This window comes from Hypanus sabinus, chromosome 4 (assembly GCF_030144855.1).
Source record: "Hypanus sabinus isolate sHypSab1 chromosome 4, sHypSab1.hap1, whole genome shotgun sequence".
NCBI classification, from domain to species: Eukaryota; Metazoa; Chordata; class Chondrichthyes; order Myliobatiformes; family Dasyatidae; genus Hypanus; species Hypanus sabinus.
The window spans coordinates 148,962,321-148,986,719 of NC_082709.1; the positions used below are offsets into that span (position 1 = coordinate 148,962,321).

The following is a 24,399-nucleotide window of genomic DNA, read 5'->3' on the forward strand; positions in this document are numbered from 1 at the left end:
GTATTCCCGCATTGTCAATAACAACTGCCTGTTCTGTTATCCTGCGTCTCTCTCTCTCATTACTGACATGATGTGTATCTCTCTCATTTCCTGGGTATCAGACCCGAAATAATAGCGATCTTGCAATTCTCAAAAAGGAGGGGGCGACTTTGCACCCTTCGACCCATCACAGTTGCTCCACATTCACCACATTCGTAACAGAGGCAATAGGCAGGCAAGGAGATGAGGTGAGAGAGGAAAAGGGAATGGTAAAGGAGAAGGGCAGTGGCATTACCAGAATTTTGAGAAATCGATGTTCATGCCATCTGGTCAGAGGCTACCCAGACAAAATATAAGGTGTTGTTCCTCCAACCTGAGTGTGGCCTCATCACAACAGTAGAGAAGTCCATGGATTGATATATTGGAATAGGAAGTGGAATTAAAATGGGTGGACATATTGGAGCAACACACACAAAATGCTGGTGGAACGCAGCAGGCCAGGTAGCATCTATAGGAAGAAGTACAGTCAACGTTCCAGGCCGAGACCCTTCGTCAGGACTGATCTATGTACCAATGGAGGACATATTGGACCCTTTTCTTTCTTCCATGGCCTGCTGTCTTCTCCTATTAGATTCCCTATTCTCCAGCCCTGTATCTCATTCACTAATCAACTTCCCAGCTCTACTTCATCCCTCCCCCTCCTGGTTTCACTTTGCGTTTCTCTCTCCCCTCCCCCCACCTTTTAAATCTGCTCCTCTTTTTTCTCCAGTCCTGCTGGAGGGACTCAGCCAAAATGCCGGCTGGTTATTCTTTTCCATAGATGCTGCCTCGCCTGCTGAGTTCCTCCAGCATTTTGTGTGTGTTGCCTGGATTTCCAGCACCTGCAGATTTTCTCTTACTTGTTCGTACATTAGTGGTGGGAAATGATGGTTCAGGGTGTTAATTTCAGGTGTACCTTTGTGTGTATCTGTGGAGGATATTAGAGACAAGCCAGGAGGGGCAAAGTTGTTTGAGCTGAGAGATTACGGACCTGGAGAGAAGGGAAAAAATGAGATAGTTAGTTCTGTGGAGTTACTCTGCTGTCAAAAGCCTGTTTAGTCTTTGCTAGTTATGTAGTCAGAATGTATGACTCACCATTGTGGTGTTTTAAATGCCAACGAGTGGAATATAAGACCATAAGACATAGGAGCAGAATTGGGCCATTCAGTCCACCAAGTCCTCTCTGCCATTTCATCATGGCTGATCCCAGATCCTATTCAACCCCATACACCTGGCCTCTCACTATATCCCTTGATGCCGCAACTTCTCAGGATTCTATCAACTTCCCATGGACTTGGCCTCCGCTGCAGTTTGTGGCTGAGCATTCCACATACGTATTTACTACTCTCTGACTGGAAAAAAAATCCTCCTTACTTCTGTTCTGAAAGGTTGCCCCTCAATTTTGAGGCGATGCCCTATAATTCTGGATACCCCCACTGGAGGAAGCATCCTTTCCACATCCACCTTATCTAGTCCTTTCAACAATCGGTTGGTTTCAGTGATTTCCCCACGCATTCTTCTCAATTCCAGTGAGTACAGGCCCAAAGTTGCCAAATGCTCCTGATATGTTAACCCCTTAATTCCTGGAATCATCCTTGTGAACCTCTTCTGTACTCCCTCCAATGACAATATATCCTTTCTGAGATAAAGGGCCCAAAACACATTGCTGCTGCTTGCAGGGGGAAGTTGCGATGTGGAAAATGTGGAGGTGAGCATAAATTTGGGAATTGTGAAGTTGGTGCTGAGGCGAGAGGCTGCAACTGTGAGGGTGCTCTGCTGCTTATTTACAATGCCCTCTTTTATGAAAGACTCGGGAAATTCAGAAGGTGAAGTTAGCGCATAATATTTCTTGCGCTAAATCTGCGAGAAGATTTGATTCCTCCGTTGAGTGTTGGGTTGAAACAGACTCAGGGATTCGGATAGAGGAAGATCATGGAGTGAGGTTGTACAGGTGGGGAGTGGGGGAAATGAAGCATCTAGTGAGGTATTGATTCTTAAAAAAAAATAAATTATCTTGCTTTTGTATGTACTGTGGTCAATGGACCAGCACAGGTTGGAAAGCGATCTGTGATTGTACACAGGGTGCTACACACTGATTTTCTCCAATCAACTTACAGTTCTTCTTTGGAATGCGAGAAGTCTGTTTGCCAACGGACAGCAATTAAAGCACATGTTTCAGGTTTTGGTGACACCTCGAGTGTTATTTGTGTACAAGAAACTTGGTTGTGATCACATTTATCGTTAAGGGGGTATGAGGTTGTGAGATATGATAGATGTACAGCTGTGGGAGGGAGGTTGTACCACCTTAGTGAAGGAGAGTTTATTGTATGTAATTTTGCCTTCTCCAGAGAATGCCAAATGTGTAATTATTGAATTATTATTTCTGTAGGGTGGGATCAAAATTGTGAACTTTTGTAATCTAGGTCTGGAACTGCCTATGGAAGGGTTGGGGAGAATGTTGTGAGATTATTCTAGTATAATTATTTTTTGTAGTGACTTTAATGCATTTAGTGGTTTGTGAGACAGAAAGACTACAGATGCTAATGGGGCAGTAGTAGAGGAGTTTCTGGAAGAATGACTTAATCTGTTTAAATAATGGAAAAAAGTCAATAGTGTCTATTGCAAAAGGTGGAGACTCTTGTCTGGACTTGACTCATATCTCTGCTCCACTTGATCAACTCAATAGTTTGGCTACAGTGACTGATTGTATGGGGAATAATCATTTCCCAGTTCTGTGTATTGTAGGAATCAAAGTTCACTGTCAGAGTTTGTGTTCTGGTACTAAATGGTGTTTTAAGAGGGAAACCTGGGGAAAATGTTCCATTGTGTGTGAGATATCATTTGTCTCAAGGTGATCCCATAGAAGAAAACCGAGAGTGTATAATTTCTAGTTTGTGTGGGGTAGCTCATCAAGCCATTCCTTCGGTGTATGGGAGAGCTGGTATGAATGTGTTCCTTGGTGGACACAGGAATGTACAGAGACCAGGGATGGGCTTTTCATGTTTTGAAAAGTAGATTAATGCAAGAAGCTTTGCTGAACTTTCAGAAGAAAAGAGCAATAGCAAGGAGCGTTATTAGGAATGCTAAAAGGGTGGCGGGGGAGTATTTTGCTCACCAAATGGGAGGGAAACTGGCATGACAGTGGTGTGGAGAATATGAAAGAAGATGAATGGTGTTTGAGGTTATATCTAGATTCCAGTGTTAGTGGAGAATGAAAGGTGACAACAAACAAAGAAAAGGCTGAATGACTGGGAAACACATTTGAAAAGATACAGAGACTAGACCAGGGGTGGGCAAACTTTTTGACTTGTGGGCCACAAAGGGTTCTAAAATTTGACAGGGGGGCCGGACCAGGAACAGATGGACGGAGTGTTTTGGTAATACACCTCATAAGAGAAAATAAAATATCATGGGATATGTAGAAAACATGTGCTTTAATTTCAATTGAAAATGAACAAATGCATTACAACAAAATATCTGTCTTTGAAGTCCCATGGTATTTAGCTATTTATTGAAATGACTTTTAAAACACTGAAAATTAAATGAATAAAATACAGCTTTTTTTAATATTAACAGTTATTATTTTAAAGCACTGAAAATTCTGTTATCCTTCAAGATATTATCATCATCACTCTCCTCCTGACTGTCTTTATTTCAAAAACGGTAGGAGATGCAGGTCTACTTGTCCTGCTCCTTCTTATTCAATTGTCCCCTGTGCCAAAACTCAACAACGACCAGCACAAGGACAGAACAGTGACAGCGCGCCAGTATGCGGAGCGCGTTATTGGATCTGGAGCGCATTTTTTATTTTGAGAACGTACGTGCACCTGCGCACTACTCATGTCCATCACTTAACAGAAATGACATGTAACATGTAAGGCTTATTGAAAAAAATATTTTCAAATGCATTTTTTACATAACACAACGAAGAAACTTATTTTTAATTTCAGTGGGAACAGTGTTGTTGGTCTCCCGTTTTAGCCAGCGCATCAAAGTCTGGATTTAGTTTTGTTGTGGCGATTCTCAGGATGGATCTGAAGTGTTGGTCAGTTAACTTGGATCTGTGGCTGGCTTTGTTGATGTTCATGACGCTGACCGCCTGCTCACACAAATAGGTCGAGCCGAACAAAGAGTAAAGTGCAAATGTGGAGTAATACGCTGCACCTCAACAAAGGTCAATGTATATAGAGTGCGTCATCTATTGGGAAAATGCCAGAATTGCGGGGGAAAAAAGTTAACAAGGTTTATTAATATAATTTCATCAAGTTCTGCGGGCCGGATTAAAAAGCTTAACGGGCCGCAGTTTGCCCATGCCTGGACTAGACAATTTAGGGGCTGAGTATCTTCATGCACTTTGATGGGGAATGGGAAGATTTGTGAGAAATGAGATGTTTGAGAGTGCCATGCATCATGATTTTATGTTGGCTGAATTGAAATTTGCTGTCAACAGTGCAAGTTCTACAGCCCCTGAACAGGATATGGTTAACTATCATATGATCCAGCATCTGTCGGGGACAGTCCTAAGGAAGATACTTGAGTTTTATAATAAGGTCTGGAAGCAAGGAATGCTCCCAGGAGGCTGGAAAGGGACTGTGGTGTTGTCTGATGTTAAATTTGGGAAGGATCCCATGCTACCAAGTAGCTACAGTCCTATTGCTTTCACTTCTTCACTTGTGTAAGCTGATGGAGAAAATGATATCAATTAGGCTGATGTTTCTTTTGGAGAAGAGAGAATTACTTGGTCGATACCGATGTGTGTTTTGTAAAGGGAAATCTACATATGATGCCTTTGTATTACTGGGAAAAGAATTTTACTGTACAGTAAAAGAATCAGTAGTTGCAGTGTTTTTGGACTTAGGAAAAAGCTTATGATAGGCTATGGAGGAAGGGGCTTTTGATTAAACTAAGTAATCCTGGTATTGGTGGGAGGCCTTACAACTGGGTTTTGGATTTGGATTGTTTGTTCAGCCATTTGTTTAGAGTGAGTGTGGGTGAAAGAGTGTCATCAGAGTTTTTGGCGGATAATGGGACACCCCCGCCCCGGGTTGTGTCATTAGTCCAATGTTATTTAATCTGATGATTAATGATATTTTTAATGGTGTTGGGCCAGGGTTTGGGTGGAGCTCTTGGGAAAAGGATCCATAATGCTACCTGTGTGGTATGATATGTGTAATCACTGTTTTCAGCAATGGAAGATTGATCTTTGAACTGGCAGTTTAAATTTTCAGTTTCTAAGTCAATATATATTGTTTTTTCTTGGAAGTATGGGTTGGATAATATTCACCTTACCCTGTGTCAGTGCTGCGTAGGGTTCCCGTATCTAAATACTTGGGGTTATGGCGAACACATACAAAGTTTTTGGAGGATAAATACAAGCAGGTTATTAACTTTTTATGCTGTGTGGCTAGTTCTGACGGCGGAGCTTCCAGCGCTGTGCTTTTGACAATTTATCGTGCTTTAATGCAGTCTTGTCTGGACTGTGGTAGCTTGATCTATGGGGAAGCAGCTCATTCAGTTTTAGCAACACACACAAAATGCTGGTGGAACACAGCAGGCCAGGCAGCATCTATAGGGAGAAGCACTGTCGACATTTTGGGCCGAGACCCTTCGTCAGGACTAACTGAAAAGGAAGATAGTAAGAGATTTAAAAGTAGGAGGGGGAGGGGGAAATGCAAAATGATAGGAGAAGACTGGAGGGGGTGGAAAGGTGATTGGCAAAAGGGATACAGAGCTGGAGAAGGGAAAGCATCATGGGATGGGAGGCCGAGGGAGAAAGAAAGGGGGAGGGGAGCACCAGAGGGAGATGGAGAATGGGCAGAGTGATGAGCAGAGAGAGAGAAAAAAAAGAGGAGGGGGAAAATAAACTAAATATATCAGGGATGGAGTAAGAAGGGGAGGAGAGGCATTAACAGAAGTTAGAGAAGTCAATGTTCATGCCATCAGGTTGGAGGCTACCCAGCCAGTATATAAGGTGTTGTTCCTCCAACTTGAGTGTGGCTTCATCTTGACAGTAGAGGAGGCCATGGATATACATATCAGAATGGGAATGAGACGTGGAATTAAAATGTGTGGCCACTGGGAGATCCTGCTTTCTCTGGCGGACAGAGCTTAGGTGTTCAGCGAAACGGTCTCCCAGTCTGTGTCGGGTCTCACCAATATATAGACAGCCACACCGGAAGCACCGGACGCAGTATACCACACCAGCCGACTCATGGGTGAAGTGTCGCCGCACCTGGAAGGACTTTCTGGGGCCCTGAATGGTAGTGAGGGAGGAAGTGTAAGGGCAGGTGTAGCAGAACACCTGCTACAGAAGCAGAACAAGTGCTACCTTGAAATGGTCAAAATGTTAAAATTAGTTTTTTAAAGTCAGTCTCAATGTAATTTGCAGAGTCGATTAAACCAGCTTTTAAGTACAGGTGACCCCTGCATTAGGTGGGGGGGAGGGGAAAGTGTGTGGGAGGGTTGGTAAAAGTGCTTACATATGCTGAGCTCACCAGTAAATTATTGTGTGATTTTGTTTGAACCCATCACCTTTACTCCTTCATTATACTATCCCATGTTTCTTGCAGGATTCCTGTGTTTGCTGAAGACTGGAGTGAAAGATGGAGCTACTAAGGGAAAGAGTTTCTACGTTTGTTCAAATCGACAGAATTCCCCTTGTTCCTTTGTACAGCCTGCTGAGTATGTATTGTTTGGGGTTGTAATGTAGAAGAACAAACAGTATTTAGTTGAGAAATTTTGGCATCAATAATGCACCTTACTAAGAAGCGAGCTTGGAATATATTTAGAAATGTTTAAAGCTAGTGGGATTTTGCATTAGCTGGAAGTTCATGAGCTGCTGTTGCTAGTTATCTAGCTTGAAGCTAGACAATTTAACAATTTGAATTTAAACAACATACGATATTTGAACCAAAGTGTTTGCTTCCGTGGACTGAAATGGGTAATTATTTCATGGGGCTAGTGGATTTGGGAATAGTTTCCATAATATCCTGACCATTATAGCCTTTGCCCAGTTTATTGAACATGAAGTGCTAATCACTAATCTCACTAATGTTTATGACACCTTGCTGCAAGCACATTGCCCACAGTGCATCACTGACTTCACACCATGGCGGATTGTCTGTTATTTTAAAGTTGCAGGGTCCAAATTTCAAGTGTCTTCGATTCAACATCACTAATTGTTTCTAAATACATTTTGTGCAAATATATCTATGTGGTACAATATCAGATTATATGAATAACTGAATGCAGGAATGCAACAGCAAGGACCTTGTGCCGTGATACAGGCAGAATTTTTGTTGACTTCTTTATCCAGCCTTTTGGTTGATTTTCTGAGAGAAACATTATGATTGAATGAACTTTAAATAACAACTTGTGTTTTTTTAAAAAAAGAACACTAATGAATATAAAGAGTGATGGCTGTGGCAACCATAATCTGGTACAGCTAGCCTATTACTATCTGAAATAACTTACAAAGCAGAATGCAAAACAAGTTGAAATTTGCACTATGCATCTTTCATATAAATAAAATGTTTCTACAATCTCTTTATCCTTAGCTCAGTAAATATAATCCTTTTAACAGAAAGGGAGAAGGGTATAGCAGTAGTTCAGATATTCCAAATGTTGTCTATCCTTCCCAGTATTCCTGTATCTCACTGCCTGGTGCATGAAGACTCAATTGTGGAACTTCAGGCGATTCACAAGAAATCAGACACTCAGTCATATCGGTAAGATTTTATTATCACTGCTGTGTCAACAGCATTAATTTATATTTCACTAAATGAGCAGTGAAATTAATATGTTGATTATAATACTATATAATTTTGGGCATGAAGGGAAATGGGAAAATGCAGGAGATTGGGGCTGAGAGGGAAAATAGATCAGCCGTGATGAAATGTTGGCGTAGACCCAATGATCCGAATAGTCTAACTCTGCTCCTAAATCTTATGGTCCTAATAGGAATACCTGCGTGTATCTTCTTCATAGGTTCAGAGTTCTAGGTTGTATATCTTATAGTTTTATGCCTCATGTAGTCACCGAGTGCATTTAACCAAATTGTTGGTTTCTTTTCCTTTAACCAGAGCTTGGAGGGCTTATTGGATCACTTCATCAAAATGTGAAAGTTGCAGTTACTGGAAATCTGACATAAAAGCAGAAAGTAGCAGAGAGTGTGTAGCAGAGCAGGCAAATGGAGATTAGAAAATGTTTTGGATTGACTACCTTTTGCTAAAATTGAAAAAACTGTTAGAATGTAGTTTGAATGGAGCAAAAGGAGGAAAGGCTCCTGAGAATAAAGGAAACACCAGTGTCAGGGTGAAACCAAGAGAGGTTGTGTGACTTAAGTGTTGATTTTGTCAGCTGAGAGAGAGAGCCAGTCTGCCTCAAGGAGATAGTAGTCAAATAAATGAAAATATGGGAGCAAGTTAGAAAAACTAAATACTGGAACTGTGTGGCGCTGCACATGCTACAGATCTGAAATGAAAACTATGTTGTAAATATTCAGCATTTCAGGCAGCATCTGTAGGGAGATAAGAATGGCTAATGTACTAGGTTTGGCCAGCTCTGAAGCAGATTGGAAAGGCTGTTTATCTGAAATTGAGTTCCTTTTTCTAGCTTTGAGAAATGTAATGTGCAAGTTTGAGGTTGAGATGCTCTTTCTTGTGTTTGCGTTGGGCTTTGTTGTAATAATGGGAAAGTCATCTGGGACTAGGCTGGGGAATTAAAGTACTAAGTTCTAGTTGCCTGTCATTTTAATTGTCTCCCATTCACACCTACATTTGGTTTCTTAGGGTTTCACTGAAGCCAAAGGTAAGTTCAGGAAACAGAATCTTACCTTTTAACTTTGTAATTACAATCCATAGGACCTAATACTAATTTCAACATTTTCGGATAGCTAGCATTTGTAGTTTGTATCAAAGCTGGCCAGATCATAAAAGCATCTTATCTGTATCGTTAGCTAATTATTCTCCATCATGAATTGCTGAACTGTCTCAGTATTCTGCTTTTATCATTTGTCTATAGTATCATCTCTTTTCCAGCATTTCTTCTTTCTCTTGCAAGGTATATCAGAATTGATTAGCAAATACTCATCTCTCTCCCTATCTCAACCGAAAGCATTCAATCTTTCTTGGTCTCCACCCTTTCATAGGCAACCTGTTTGTTCTACGTGCTCCTCCCCAGTCTCTGCAACTTAAAATGCGACTTCTAATTGTCTCAACGGCCAAGCGTCTGAAACACAGTTTCCCTTTACACAGATGCTCGCTGATTCTTCTAATTCTGGCCTTTGCCCACTTTTATGATGTAATCTCTCCTCAGTGGAACAAACTGGAATTGGTGCATAGCTTCTCATTGAACAGTGGGCCCTGCAGGACCACTAATCATGGACTTCAGGTCAGAATAATTCCCATTGACCATTATCCTTCTATTGGCACGCCAATTCTGAATCTAATTTGTCAGGTCACTGTAGATCCAATGCATGATAATATTGTGGATGGGCTTACCATGACACCAAAATATGTTTTGTCCTTCACCTTCATGAAATAAAAAAGATTTTATTTCAGTATTTTTGTTACTAGCAATCAGAATAATTTTCCCTCGAGTATAAAAATGGAAGTTTGAGGTCTAAGCATTTGGTATTATTTCTGATATTTTCAGTAATTGTCCTGTGCTATTCCTGCAGATTATACTATCGCTGTGTTAAAGGGAAGGCAGATAACTTGAAATGGTGTGGAAATGTGCCTTGGCAGGTATGGATGTTCAGCATCTGCATGATTATGCTGTACTTCTTAAGTTTGGGTTTGTTTGGAGTGTTTTTAAAAATTGTCATCTGCATTTCACATCTGCACCCCTGTCCTGAGAGCATTTAATGCCTGTATAAGATGTGGGAGTGGAAAGTGTTATTCCAGCATTGAAGCTTTGACAGTCCTCACTTTATTTAAGAATGGATGCAAAAATTGTATTTTGTAGTTGGTTTTCAATTAACATATAATATTAAAAACATGTATATTCATGCAGCAGAAATATTAAATGTTAACACTTGTTTTTCAGGAGCGAAATCCAAATATTTCATCAACTAACAGAGATGGGAATCTCGATGCACGACAGCACCTCCTCTCTGTGAATCAAGAGCGAAATCCTTTTAAAATTCCTGCCAAGAATCAGAAGCCATCTTCTTCGTTTGTTCCTACGGGTGGTAGTAGTAAACAAGGTGTAGAGTTTGAATCAGACAGGGAGCACAATGAAGATATGAGTGAGTCGTTTGCTTTGGGTGGCTCATCACTAATGTGCAATGATAAAGCAACAAAGAAGCGTCATGATGGGTTGAATGTCATTGACAAGTTAACCAATGAGACTGAAAAGCTTCACATTAAGGACTTTGCGAAGACTCGGAAGGAAACAAGCCGTCACCTTAAGAGTGATGTTGAAACAAGTAGCATTGACTCTGCTAAGATTCATTGTTCATCATGTGATCCCTTGCCAACTGACAGAGGAAGGTTTTCAAAGCCATCACGGGGAGCAGAGAGAGATGAGGTAACACTAGAATCTGGGAAGTGCATCCAAAAAGAATTATCTAATCACTTCTCTCATCATGAAAACACTGTAGATTTGCAAAGAGAATCAGCAAAAGAAAGACAAGCATCAAGCAGTAAAGGTGAAAGTGAAAAATCACTTGGCACTCAGCAGTGCAACGTAAAGAAAATATCCCAAAAGTCTAAATTAATAGATACTCAGGAAAACCATTTACAGTGGAAGCAAACAACTAAAGCTGAACATGATGCCAATTCAGTTCTTACTACAAGAAAGCCAGCAAAGGAGGAAAATGACTCATGTGAAATTAATTCTGAAGCTCCGGCGAGCACTGGGGCAGGAAAGATCCATGCCACTTTAAAGCAAAGTATACCCAGCAGTCAGTCAGTGGATCCTAAACAAAGCATAAGCACAAAGAATTCAAATACAAGTAATAAACAGAGACCACTCACAGCCTTTCCTGGATTTGAATATGTATCGGCAAACAAGGATGCCAAGAATATGACAGCACTGCACAGCCAGCTGGCTATTCAGCTTAAACAGAAAAAGGTAATCGTTATGAGCAAACGTAACATAAAAAGACAATGATAATTTTTTATTTATTACCAACACTGGTTGCTTTGAGAGGGCAGTAGTTGTCTTTTTCTACTGTTGCTGTCCCAAGTAATAAATATACACAACCAGATTGCCATTAAGTCACCGTGTTTCCCAGTTTCAACAGGCTGATTAAACCGGGGTGTACCAGGTTTAAGCAGCCTGTTGATGCACCAGCTGCACTTGTCTTACAGAGCAGAGGTGGCAGGTTTGAGAGGTGCTGCTGAAGCTATGATGACTTCCTGCAGAGAATTCTGGAAATAGTACTCAATAAGTTATGTGAGAGTAAAATAATTGTATTTTAATTTTATCTGCAATGATGAAATTAACATGCAATACAATACATAATTCTCTGAATGCTGCTCTTCCAAACAAGGGGAAGGTTGTACACAAATATAGAAATTTAATTAATCTGGATCAGAGCCCTTAATACCCCTTTAATCCACATACCTATACAAATGTTTCTTAAATGTTGAAATCGAACACACGTAATCCACTTCTGCTGGTAGCTTGTTCTACACTCTGAGTGAAGAAGTCATGTTCTACTTAACCATTTCACCTTTCATCCTTAGCCTATGATCTCCAGTTCCAGTTTCAACCAATCTGGAAAAAACCTGCTTACATTTACACTATCTATACCCCCCATACTTTTGTATACCCCTATCAAATCTCCTCTCAATCTTCACTCTAGGGAATAAAGTTGTAACCTTTTCAACCTTTCCCAATCTTTCAGGACCTCAAATCCGGGCAACACCTTGTAACTTTTCTCTGTATTCTTTCAATCTTTTTGCCATGTTTCTTATTGGTAGATAACCAAAACTGCACATGATATTCCAAATTAGGCTTTACCAATGTCTTGTACAACTTCAGTGTAACATCCCAACTACTGTAGTCTATAGTTTAATTTATGAGGGCCAATGTGGCAATTTTTTTATGACCCTACCTACCTATGACGGCACTTTCAACGAATTATGGATCTGTGTTCCCAGATCGTCTGTTCTGCTGCATTCCTCAGTGTCCTACTGCTCATCTGGTAAGACCTACCAAAGTTGGTCCTCTCAAAGTGCAGCACCTCACATTTGTCTGCATTGAATTCCATCTGCCGTTTTCAGCCCAATTTCCCCAGCTGGTTGAGATCCCACTGCAAGCTTTGATGGTCTTCCTTGCTGCCTACCACATCCCCAACCTTTTAGTCATCCACAAATTTGCTGATTCAGTTGACAAATTATCCAGATCATTGATATAGATGACTAACAACAATGACCCCGCACCAGTCCCTGCACAGTCACAGGCCTCCAGTCAAAGAGACAACCACCTACTATCACTCTCTGGTTTCTCTCACAAAGCCAGTGTCACATCCAATTTGTTACCTCATCTTGAATGTCATGCGATTGAACCTTTGTTACCAGCCTCCCACGCAGGACCTTGTCAAATGCCTCACTGAAGCCCATGTAGACAACATCTACTGCCTTGCCTTCATTATCTTTCCTAGAAACCTCCTTAAAAAAACTATTAAGATTGGTTTGACACAATCTACCATACACAGCCATGTTGACTATCCCTAATTGGTCCCTGTTCATCCAAATACATAATACAGTGTAACTGGTTCCTTAGAATACTTGCCAATAATTTTCCCATTTCTGATGTCAGGCTCACCAACCTATAATTTCCTGGCTGCTTTGTAGAACCTTTCTTAAACAATGGAACAACATATTCTGTGCTCCAATCCTCCGGCATATCACCTGTAGCTAAGGATGTTTAAATATCTCTGCTAGCATGACTGCAATTTCTGCACTAGCCTCCCGCAGGGTCCAAGGGAGCACCTTATTGGACCCAAGGGATTTATTCTCCCTGATTTGTCTCAAATCAGCAAATACCTCCTCTAAAATCTGTATATGGTCTAAGACCTCGCTGCTGCTTTGGCTCACTTCTGTAGACTCTTTCTGTCTCCCAAGTAAATACAGTTGCAAAAAATCGACTGAAGAGCTCTCACTTCTTGTTTAGTTCCATGTTATGACTACCAATCTACCAACCAGAGGACCAATATTGTTTCTTGCTATGCTTTTGCTCTTAATATATCTGTAGAAGCCCTTAGGATTCTCCTTCATCTTGTCTGCTAGAGCAACCTAGAGTTTTCTTTTAGCTCTGCTAATTTCCTTAAGTGTTCTCTTGTATTTCTTGTACTCAGCTACCTCATTTCCTCCTTCCTGTCCATACCTACTATGCACCTCCTTTTTCTTAACCAGGGTTTCTATATCACTCAAAACCAAAGTTCCCTAAACCTGTTATCCTTGCCTTTTATTCTGACAGGAACATGCAAACTGTGTACGAAAGCCTCCCACTTACCAAGTACACCTTTGCCAATAAACAACTTGTCCCAATCTACATTTGCTGGATCCTTTCTGATACCATCAAAATTGGCCTTTCTCCAATTTAGAATCTCAACCTGAGGACCAGACCCATTCTTTTCCATAATTACCTGGAAACTAATGGCATTATGATCACTCAATACAAAGTGTTCCCCTACACAAACTTTTGTCACCTGCCCTGTCTCATTCCTTAATTGGAGATCTAGCATCACACTCTCTCCAGTTGGGAGTTCCTGTGTGCTGATTTCCGGAACACATTTGACACACTGCATTCTATCTAGCCCTTTATGCCCTATTTAGCCCTATCTAGCTAGTCAATATGCAAAAAGTTTAAATCACCTATTATTCCAACCTTGTGTTTCTTGGAGTAGTCTACGATATCTCCACAGATTTGCTTCTCTAAGTCCCACGGACTGCTGAGTGGTCTATAATATAATGCCGTTAATGTGGTCATCCCTTTCTTATTCCTCTATCACATCTAAAGCAATGGAACTCTGGAACATTGAGCTGCCAGTCCTGCTCCTCCTGCAACTAAGTCTTACTAATGGCTACACTGTCACAATTCCACCCACTGATTCATGCCCTAAGCCCATCTGCCTTTCCTACAGTAGTCCTTGCATTGAAATATACACTCAGAACATTAGTCCTACCATGTTCAAGCTTTGGATTTCTGACTCTGTATGTAGGTTTAACAACTACTTACCCCAAAACCACTTTATGATCTTCTCTTGTGTGCTGGTTTCATTTCCCCTACCCCATGCAGCACTAGCACAATATCCACTAGGATATTAGTACCCCTCCCATTCAGTTGCAAACCATCCCTTCTGTACAGGTCCCACCTTCCCTTGAATAGAGCCCAATGATCCAGAAATCTGAAGCACTCCCACCTGCTCCATTTCCTTATCTATGTGTTAAACTACATCAGAGGTCGGCAACCTGCGGCTCCAGAGCCACATGCAGCTCTTTGATCTCTGTGATGCGGCTCCCCGTTGTTTGTTAGCTTTTGAAATGTAATTCGAAATTTGAAGATTATGGTGATCTGGTACAATATGAAAACTTTGCGGAGACACCGTTTCCTGGCACATCCGAACCAGCTCACAATTAGCCACCGTTCCGACTAAGGGAGATAGCCTACGGGGGTTTGTGAGTACGTGTCTTTTGGAGCATACGCGCCCACGGGGGGGGGCTGGTTGAGGGAGGCTTTAAAGCAAGGCTGTTTAGTTCGAATAAAGTTAACTTTGACTGCAGTCTTTATTTTAGCGCTGCGTGTAGCACACCGCTAAAACGTGTTTTTTATCGCTATTAATATACATCACCACTGCCAATGCCTGACACCAGCCAGTGCGCGCATTCTTTTAATTCTTCGATCCAAGGTAGGCTACCTATGGAGTAACCTTCAACCCAACGTCTTTTTTTCGGAGTTCAAAATGTTTTTGTTGCATGCAGAAATGTAATTTCGTTTTCTCTGCAGGAGTTCATCAATTTCATAAATGCAACACATTATAGTTTGTTTATACATAGCATAAAGGCAAAAAAAAACCCGTTGTATGCAGTGTTATTTCATTTTGTGGCTCCCAGTGTTTTCTTTTCTGTGGGAAATGGGTCCATATTGGCTCTTTCAGTGGTAAACGTTGCCGACCCCTGAACTACATGATCTTATTTCCTACCTCACTAGTATGTGGCATGGGTAGCAATTCTTGAGATCACAACCCTGGAGGTCCTGTCCTTTAACTTAGTACCTAACTCCCTGTACTCACTTTGCAGGATCTCATCACACATTGTTTTCAATGTAGATTACAACGTCCGGCTGCTGACCCTCTCACTTAAGATTGTTCAAGTTCAAGTTTAATTAAGAAACATTGTTCCTCTGGAGCCACGGTGCAGAACACAGTCCCAACAGTCACACACAGCACAGGGCACATGTAGCACTTTTAATTATGATAGCAGAAAAAAAAAGACACAAAAAATCTGGTGCCCAGATGCAACATACCATCTGAGAATCTCATTCTCATCCACAGAACCTCCTGTCTGTTCCCCTAACTAATGAATCCCCTATCATTACAGCTTCCTTCCTCCCCTTCCCTTCTGAACCACAGAGCCAGACTTGGTGCCAGAGACCTCACCTAGCTTTCACTGCTAGGTTGACCGCCCATCAGCATCCAAAGTGGTATACCTGTTGTTGAGAATGGCCACAGGAGTATTCTGCACTGGCTGCCTATCCCCTCTTCCTCTCCTGACTGTCATCCAGTTACCTGTGTGTGTCCTGAACTTTGGGTGTACCAACATCTCTTCATTGCCTGACAATCAAACCCTCAGGCTCCCGAAGATTTGGAGTTCATCCAGTTCCAGCTCCAACTGCTTACACAGTCTGTTAGAAGCTGCAGCTGGACGCACTTCTTACAAGTGTAATCATCAGGGACAATCCCTGCCTAGCATCCCCACTGGTCTAACTGCAATAAGAAATAAAGAAAGAAAAATTAAATGGGGAAAAAAATCTACCTACACCTTCACCTCAATGAACCAAGCTTGAACTCCTCACTCTAACACTGGCCCACACACACAATGGCCGCTCAGAAACCAAACTACTTTTTGTTGGCCCTTGCCTAATTATGTCTCCTCTGGAACTGTGGCACGCAGAATGACCCAAATGCCCCTGCTCACTTTTTAAAAAAATCTCTCCTGCTATACAATCCGATGTATTCTCAGGTGCAGAGTTTGTTGTGGTAAAATCTGTCAAGCAGATTCCTGCATTCTGTCTTGTGAGGTGGAAATGGTAGCAATTCCATTCTGAATTTCAAAAAGGGCACATTTATCTTTTCTCGATTCCTTTATCCCTTGAAATACTTGTGTCAGTTTTGTTAATCAATGAATGGTATTTGCTTCATGTATAATTGACGAACAAGAAAAAAACCTCTTGTTCCTACATTTTTTTCCCAGATTGTAACAATGTATTTGGTAACATTACCATTTTCATGTCTAAATTTCTTACTTTTTAGAATACTCTGCGAACAGTGAATGTTGCTGCCCTCCCTGATAAAGGTCAAAGGTTAATAAATCAAGTCAAGGATCTGGAGGATGCTCTAAGTGCACTTTGTCTATCTGCTGCAGATGAACAGGAGAAAGGTATTGTATTTAGTTTATTAGGATTAACGACTGGGTATTCTTGTAACAATACTGATGACTTCCAGTTACATTCTAAGGGACTACATAGGCTAGAAAGAAAAAAAATGTCAAATCATGTCAGAAGACATGGATGGAGATGACCTTGTCCCTAATGATAAGAACAATGAGCAATGACCTTGGTGACAGAACTCAAGAGCATAAGAGCTCAGTAGCAGAAAGCAAGGCCACCAAGGGTGGAGTTTTAGGTCCATTTGCTACTGTATTTTTGAATAATTCCTTGATGAGCTTTCTGAAAACTTCTGGATTATTTATACCAGAAAAATAAATTTATATCTATTTTTGCTTTTAAAATTATGAACTTTTAAATCCACACAAATGAACTGTTTTTTTTTGCCAAGAGAAGGTATTAAGAGTTGAAGAAACACTTTGCTTCATTTGGAATTTTTAGCTGATCCAGCTTTCACGTTCCACATCTTCAGTAGTTTCAGAATTTAAGCAGCTTTTAACACAGTGGGAATTTGTATGCATCCCATTGGCAATTTTCCAACCAGTCTGGATTTGCATTGCTTGTGTGAATTTGGAAATTTGCTCTGAGTGTGCACGATCTCTGGTTGATACATACAGTGTAAAATTGTACACAATCTCACCCAGCAATTGCAGACCATGGTAATTTGTCAATGCAGATGAACATAAGAAATAATAGCAAGTATAGGCCATTTTCCCCTTCATCCTGCTCTGCCATTCAGGCAGATCTGCCAAGGCTGATCTGTTACCTTGGCACCATTCTCTTGCTCTATTTTCACTTCTCTTGATTGGATCCAGAAATTGGCAAAAACTTACTTGCCTGTAAACTAAAATGTATTTGCACGTGGTAAAAATATAATCAACATTTTAACAGCATCTCGACAATTTCTTTCTCTATAGGAGAAGAAATGAGGTATAGACAGAACAATCCTTTCGATAAAAGTGATACCACCTTAAGTAAACCAGTGCTCCAGGAGGATCCAAGAGGATCGAGAATAGCACCACGTTTCAATGAAGCTTCCTCCCTGGGGTCAAGTCAATTTTCTAACCAGGTGAATGGAGGTAAGATGTCACAATGAACATTGCTTTGAGAAAAAATAATGGACTGCTATAGGCGGCTCAGTCCATCAAGTCAATCTATTGGTTGTTTCTGTTTCCCTTTAAATAGCTTTATTTCATGCAAGCATCTAATTCCTTTAAGAGCGTTAAAAGTATTAGCATCAATTTGAAAATAGATTTTACTTATTCCTTCAATAATCCTGATTTTTCTCCTGTATACTCTTCATTCCTCAGCAGCTGGTTTTTTGTTCCTTGAGTTTCTGGTAGTCATGTCTTTTGGATATAACTCCCATAATTCTTAACTCTGGCTATAAGAAGACCAAATCCTTTAGCTAGATTTTGGTCATATAAAGCATTCTTAATTTAACTGCAAGTGAACTCTAATTGTAGAGGGTGAATTTCAACAATGTTTCAAATTGTTCATCATGTTAAATGAGATGTAGTTTTACTTAAAAGCAAACTTCTACTGTCTGCCCTTCAGCAATATTGCTCTGGGTACTATCATTGCTATCTTAAAGTATTGCCGTTTTTCAACTTAAGTATCCTTTTTCTGTGCCATGAGATTCTTTCAGTGCTGTACTGCAAGTCTGTTCAACTCCTTATCCTCAATTATATTTCCTGATTTGTGATCAATACTGGTAATTGATATGGATGAATACTCCTTAGACACTGTTAGAAATGCATTAGGCAAGTCCACACAACCATTACCAGAAATGCAATTTGTGTTGAGCAATATTAGAGTCTTAGAGCACTATAGCACAGAAACTAATTTCACCAGAATGTTTGCACACAATGCTGACGTATTGTGAAACGCTTTGCAGAAGACACAAGGATATTTATTTAATAACTACTGCTATTCAGGGATGAATTCTGCAGTTTTATCTTTATTTAGAGATACATATTTAAAATTTAGGTTTTATTTAAAACCAGAGTTTTAAATTCTTTTATAAATTTCAAATTTCTGACCAACAATTTCAAAATTCACTGCAGTGTTTTGCTTTTGAAAGTCAGATGCTGGTGGTCTGCCAGAAAGGAAAGAATGTTGGACAAATTTGGTAGGTTAGATGGCATCTGTGAAAAGTGAAACAGTTGACATTTTCTGGTACATTACTTTTTTCTGACTCCATAAGTGTTGACTGAGGCGCTGAGTTTTTCAAGCATCGTTTTTATTACCTCGTAGTGCAATTGGTTTGACTGTTGAATTATACAACAGGTTAGCAATGATGCCCATTCTTAATTCAGTTGATCTTCCTCTGCTATGTGTCCTGTTTGAGCTGCTTATTGTTTGGGATTCCTTTTTATTGCTGTCCTACAGATTTGGTAATATTGATGCCAAAATCTAGTGCTTTTAGCCATTTTGTCAGTTTAACAAGCAGTCATTATGTAGTCAGATGCTGATCGCTGATCGAAACACAACTGTGTGAGTGTGTGGACATCAGCAAGTTAGATTAACAGGAAGAGTTTAAAAGGAGACAGGCTTTATAGAGCGGGTGTTAGAGTAGAAGGAGTCAGAGTAGGAGGGCTTTGGCTCAACGTGGCTCCGGCAATAACAGGTTGAGGCGAGGTAAGTTACTTGTGAAAAATAAGAACAGGAAGTATGTCTGTGAGGCCAGTGTTCTTTACTGGGTGTCAGATGTGGGACGTCCAGAAGGCTTCTATCCTCCCGGACGGTCACATCTGTGCCAGGTGCATTGAGCTGCAGCTGCTTAGGGACCAGGTTATGGAACTAGAGATGCAGCTTGATGACTGTCATCTGGTCAGGGAGAGTGAGGAGATGATAGAGAGAAGCTATAGGCAAGTAGTCTCACCAGGGCTTTGGGAAACAAATAAGTAGGTAACAGTCAGGAGAGGGAAGGGCAAGAGTCAGATACTAGAGAGTACCCCTGTGCCTGTCCCCCTTAACAATAACTACTCCTGTTTGAGTACTTTTGGCGGGGGGGGGGGGGGGGACCTACCTGGGGCAAGCAACAGTGGCTTCACCTCTGGCTCGGAAGGGTAGGAAAAGGAAGAGGATGGCAGCAGTAATAGGGACTCTATAGTTAGGGGGTCAGACCGGCGATTCTGTGGACGCAGGAAAGAAACACCGATGGTAGTTTGCCTCCCAGGTAAACTACCAGGTACCAAGGTCCGGGATGTTTCTGATCGTGCCTACGATATCCTGAAGTGCGAAGGTGAACAGCCAGAGGTCGTAGTACATATTGGTACCAACAACATAGATAGGAAAAGGAAGGAGCTCCTGAAAGACTACAGGGAGTTAGGAAAGAAGCTGAGAAGCAGGACCTTAAAGGTAGCAATCTCAGGATTACTGCCTGTGCCACGCAACAGAGAGTATAGGAATAGAGTGAGGTGGAAGGTAAATGAGTGACTGAGGGATTGGAGAAGCAGGCAGGGATTCAGATTTCTGAATCATTGGGACCTCTTTTGGAACAGGTGTGACCTGCAAAACAAAAAAGGACGGGTTGCACTTGAAATCAAGAGAGACCAATATCCTGGCAGGAGGTTTGCTAAGGCTGTTGGGGAGAGTTTAAACTAGAATTGCTGGAGGGTAGGAATCTAGAACAAGGGGTTTAGATCAGGTGGAGTTTATTAAATGTGTTCAGAAAGGTTTCCTGACACAATATGTAGATAAGCCTACAAGACAGTCGGCTGCACTTGATATAGTATTGGGAAATGAACCTAGTCAGCTGTCAGGTCTCTCAGTGGGAGAGCATTTTGGGGATAGTGATCACAATTCTATCTCTTTTACCATAGCATTAGAGAGGGATAGGAACAGACAAGTTAGGAAAGCATTTAATTGGAGTAAGGGGAAATATGAAGCTATCAGGCAGGAACTTGGAAGCATAAATTGGGATCAGATGTTCTCAGGGAAATGTATGGCAGATATGTGGCAAATGTTCATAGGATATTTGCATGGCGTTCTACATAGGTACGTTCCAATGAGACAGGGAAAGGATGGTAGGGTACAGGAACCATGGTGTACAAAGGCTGTAGAAAATCTAGTCAAGCAGAAAAGCAAAGCTTATGAAAGGTTCAAAAAACTAGGTAATGATAGAGATCTAGAAGATTAAAAAAGCTAGTAGGAAGGAGCTTAAGAATGAAATTAGGAGAACTAGAGGGGCCATGAGAAGACCTTGGCAGGCAGGGTTAAGGGAAACCCCAAGGCATTCTACAAGTATGTGAAGAGCAAGAGGATAAGACATGAGAGAATAGGACCAAATCAAATGTGACAGTGTAAAAGTGCGTATGGAACTGGAGGAGATAGTGGAGGTACTTAATGAATACCTCGCTTCAGTATTCACTGTGGAAAAGGATCTTGGTGATTGTAGGAATGACTTACAGCGGATTGAGAAGCTTGAGCATATAGATATTAAGAGGATGTGTGAGAGCTTTCAGAAAGCATCAAGTTGGATAAGTCTCCGGGACCAGATGAGATGTACCCCAGGCTACTGTGGGTGGTAAGGGAGGAGATTGCTGAGCCTCTGGCAATGATATTTGCATCATAAATGGGGACAGGAGAGATTCTGGAGGATTGGAGCGTTGCAGAAGTTGTTCCATTAATCATGAGAAAGGGAGTAGAGATAGCCCAGGAAATTATAGACCAGTGAGTCTTACTTTGGTAGTTGGTAAGTTGATGGAGAAGATCCTGAGAGATAGCATTTATGAACATCTGGAGAGGCATAACATGATTAGGAATAGTCAGCATGGCTTTGTAAAGGGCAGGTCATGCCTTACGAGCCTGATTGAATTTTTTGAGGATGTGACTAAACACATTGATGAAGGAAGAGCAGTAGATGTAGTGTATATGGATTTCAGCAAGGCATGGGATCCAAGGGGACCTTGTAGAGGGGTCATATTCTGCGTGATGTGAATGAAGAAGTGGAGGGATGGGTTAAACATAGAACATAGAATAGTACAGCACATTACCCACAATGGCCCACAATGTTGTGCCGACCCTCAAACCCTGCCTCCCATATAACCCCCCCACCTTAAATTCCTCCATATACCTGTCTGGTAGTCTCTTAAACTTCACTAATGTATCTGCCTCCACCACTGACTCAGGCAGTGCATTCCACGCACCAACCACTCTCTGAATGAAAAACCTTCCTCTAATATCCCCCTTGAACTTCCCTCCCCTTACCTTAAAGCCATGTCCTCTTGAGCAGTGGTGCCCTGGGGAAGAGGCGCTGGCTGTCCACTCTATCTATTCCTCTTAATATCTTGTATACCTGTATCATGTCTCCTCCCACCCTCCTTCTCTCCAGAGAGTAAAGATCTAGCTCCTTTAATCTCTGATCATAATCCATACTCTCTAAACCAGGCAGCATCCTGGTAAATCTCCTCTGTACCCTTTCCAATGCTTCCACATTCTTCCTATAATGAGGCGACCAGAACTGGGCACAGTACTCTAAGTGTGGCCTAACTAGAGTTTTATAGAGCTGCATCATTACATCGCATCTCTTAAACTCTATCCCTCGACTTATGAAAGCTAACACCCAGCTTTCTTAACTATCCTATCTACCTGTGAGGCAACTTTCAGGGATCTGTGGACATGTACCCCCAGATCCCTTTGCTCCTCCACTCTCCAAAGTATCCTGCCATTTACCTTGTACTCTGCCTTGGAGTTTGTCCTTCCAAAGTGTACCACCTCACACTTCTCTGGGTTGAACTCCATCTACCACTTCTCAGCCCACTTCTGCATCCTATCAATGTCTCTCTGCAATCTTCAACAATCCTCTACACCATCTACAACACCACCAATGTCTGTGCCATCTGCAAACTTGCCAACCCACCCTTCTACCCCCACATCCAGGTCGTTAATAAAAATCATGAAAGGTAGAGGTCCCAGAAGAGATCCTTGTGGGACACCACTAGTCACAACCCTCCAATCTGAATGTACTCCCTCTGCCTTCTGCAGACAAGCCAATTATGAATCCATCTGGCCAAACATCCCTGTATCCCATGCCTTCTGACTTTCTGAATAAGCTTACCATCTGGAACCTTGTCAAATGCCTTACTAAAATCCATGTAGATCACATCCACTGCACTACCCTCATCTATATGCCTGGTCACCTCCTCAAAGAACTCTATCAGGCTTGTTAGACACGATCTGCCCTTCACAAAGCCATGCTGTCCCTGATCAGACCATGATTCTCTAAATGCCCATGGATCCTATTTCTAAGAATCTTTTCAAACAGCTTTCCCACCACAGACGTAAGGCTCACTGGTCTGTAATTACTTGGACTATCCCTACTACCTTTTTTGAACAAGGGGACAATGTTCGCCTCCCTTCAATCCTCAGGTACCATTCCTGTGGACAACAAGGACATAAAGATCCTAGCCAGAGGCTCAGCAATCTCTTCCCTCGCCTTGTGGAGCAGCCTGGGGAATATTCCATCAGGCCCCAGGGACTTATCCATCCTAATATATTTTAACAACTCCAACACCTCCTCTTCCTTAATATCAACATGCTCCAGAACATCAACCTCACTCATATTGTCCTCACTGTCATCAAGTTCACTCTCATTGGTGAATACCAGAGAAGTATGCATTGAGGACCTCACTCCCTTCCACAGCCTCCAGGCACATCTTCCCACTTTTATCTCTAATCGGTCCAACCTTCACTGCTGTCATCCTTTTGTTCTTCACATAATTGAAGAATGCCTTGGGGTTTTCCTTTACCCTACTTGCCAAGGCCTTCTCATGCCCCCTTCTTGCTCTTCTCAGCCCCTTCTTAAGCTCCTTTCTTGCTACCCTATATTCCTTAATAGACCCTTCTGATCCTTGCTTCCTAAACCTCATGTATGCTGCCTTCATCTACCTGACTAGATTTTCTACCTCACTTGTCACCCATGGTTCACCCTATCGTTCTTTATCTTCCTCACCGGGACAAATTTATCCCTAATATCCTGCAAGAGATCCTTAAACTTCGACCACATGTTCATAGTACATTTCCCTGCAAAAACATCATCCCAATTCACACCTGCAAGTTGCCTCATAATTTGCCCGTCCCCAATTAAAAATTTTCCGGTCCTCTCTGATTCTATCCTTTTTCATGATAATGTTAAAGGCCTGGGAGCAGTGATCACTGTCCCCCAGATGCTCACCCACTGAGAGATCTGTGACCTGATCCAGTTCGTTACTTAATACTAGATCTAGTATGGCATTCCCCCTACTCGGCCTGTCAACATACTGTGACAGGAATCTATCCTGGACACACTTAACAAACTCTGCTCCATCTAAACCCTTGGAACTAATCAAGTTCCAATCAATATTAGGGAGGTTAAAGTCACCCATGATAACAACCCTGTTATTTTTGCACCTTTCCAAAATCTGCCTCCCAATCTGCTCCTCAGTATCCTGCTGCTACCAGGGGGCCTATAGAATACTCCCAATAGAGTAACTGCTCCCTTCCTGTTCCTGACTTCCACACATACTGACTCAAAAGAGGATCCTGCTACATTACCCCCCCTTTCTGTAGCTGTAATAGTGTCGCTGACCAGTAATGCCACCCCTCCTCCTCTTCCCACCCCCCCTCTCCCTTTTAAAGCAGGAATATTGAGAATCCATTCCTGCCCTGGTACCAGCCAAGTCTCTGTAATGGCCACTACATCATAATTCCATGTATGTATCCAAGCTCTCAGTTCATCACCTTTGATCCTAATGCTTCTTGCACTGAAGTACACAC

The 24,399-nt window shown here is 41.6% G+C and overlaps 1 protein-coding gene across 2 annotated transcripts in view; it reads left to right on the forward strand.

The window, feature by feature from the left end:
- ttf2 (transcription termination factor, RNA polymerase II) overlaps positions 1-24,399 on the forward strand; it is a 76,593-nt gene that overhangs the window by 2,050 nt on the left and 50,144 nt on the right. For both annotated transcript variants that reach the window (XM_059968359.1, XM_059968358.1), the window contains exons 2-7: positions 6,588-6,699; positions 7,659-7,745; positions 9,698-9,764; positions 10,066-11,094; positions 16,505-16,631; positions 17,556-17,717. In XM_059968359.1, the coding sequence (XP_059824342.1) occupies positions 6,588-6,699; positions 7,659-7,745; positions 9,698-9,764; positions 10,066-11,094; positions 16,505-16,631; positions 17,556-17,717 (1,584 nt within the window). The remainder of the gene's footprint in view (positions 1-6,587; positions 6,700-7,658; positions 7,746-9,697; positions 9,765-10,065; positions 11,095-16,504; positions 16,632-17,555; positions 17,718-24,399) is intronic.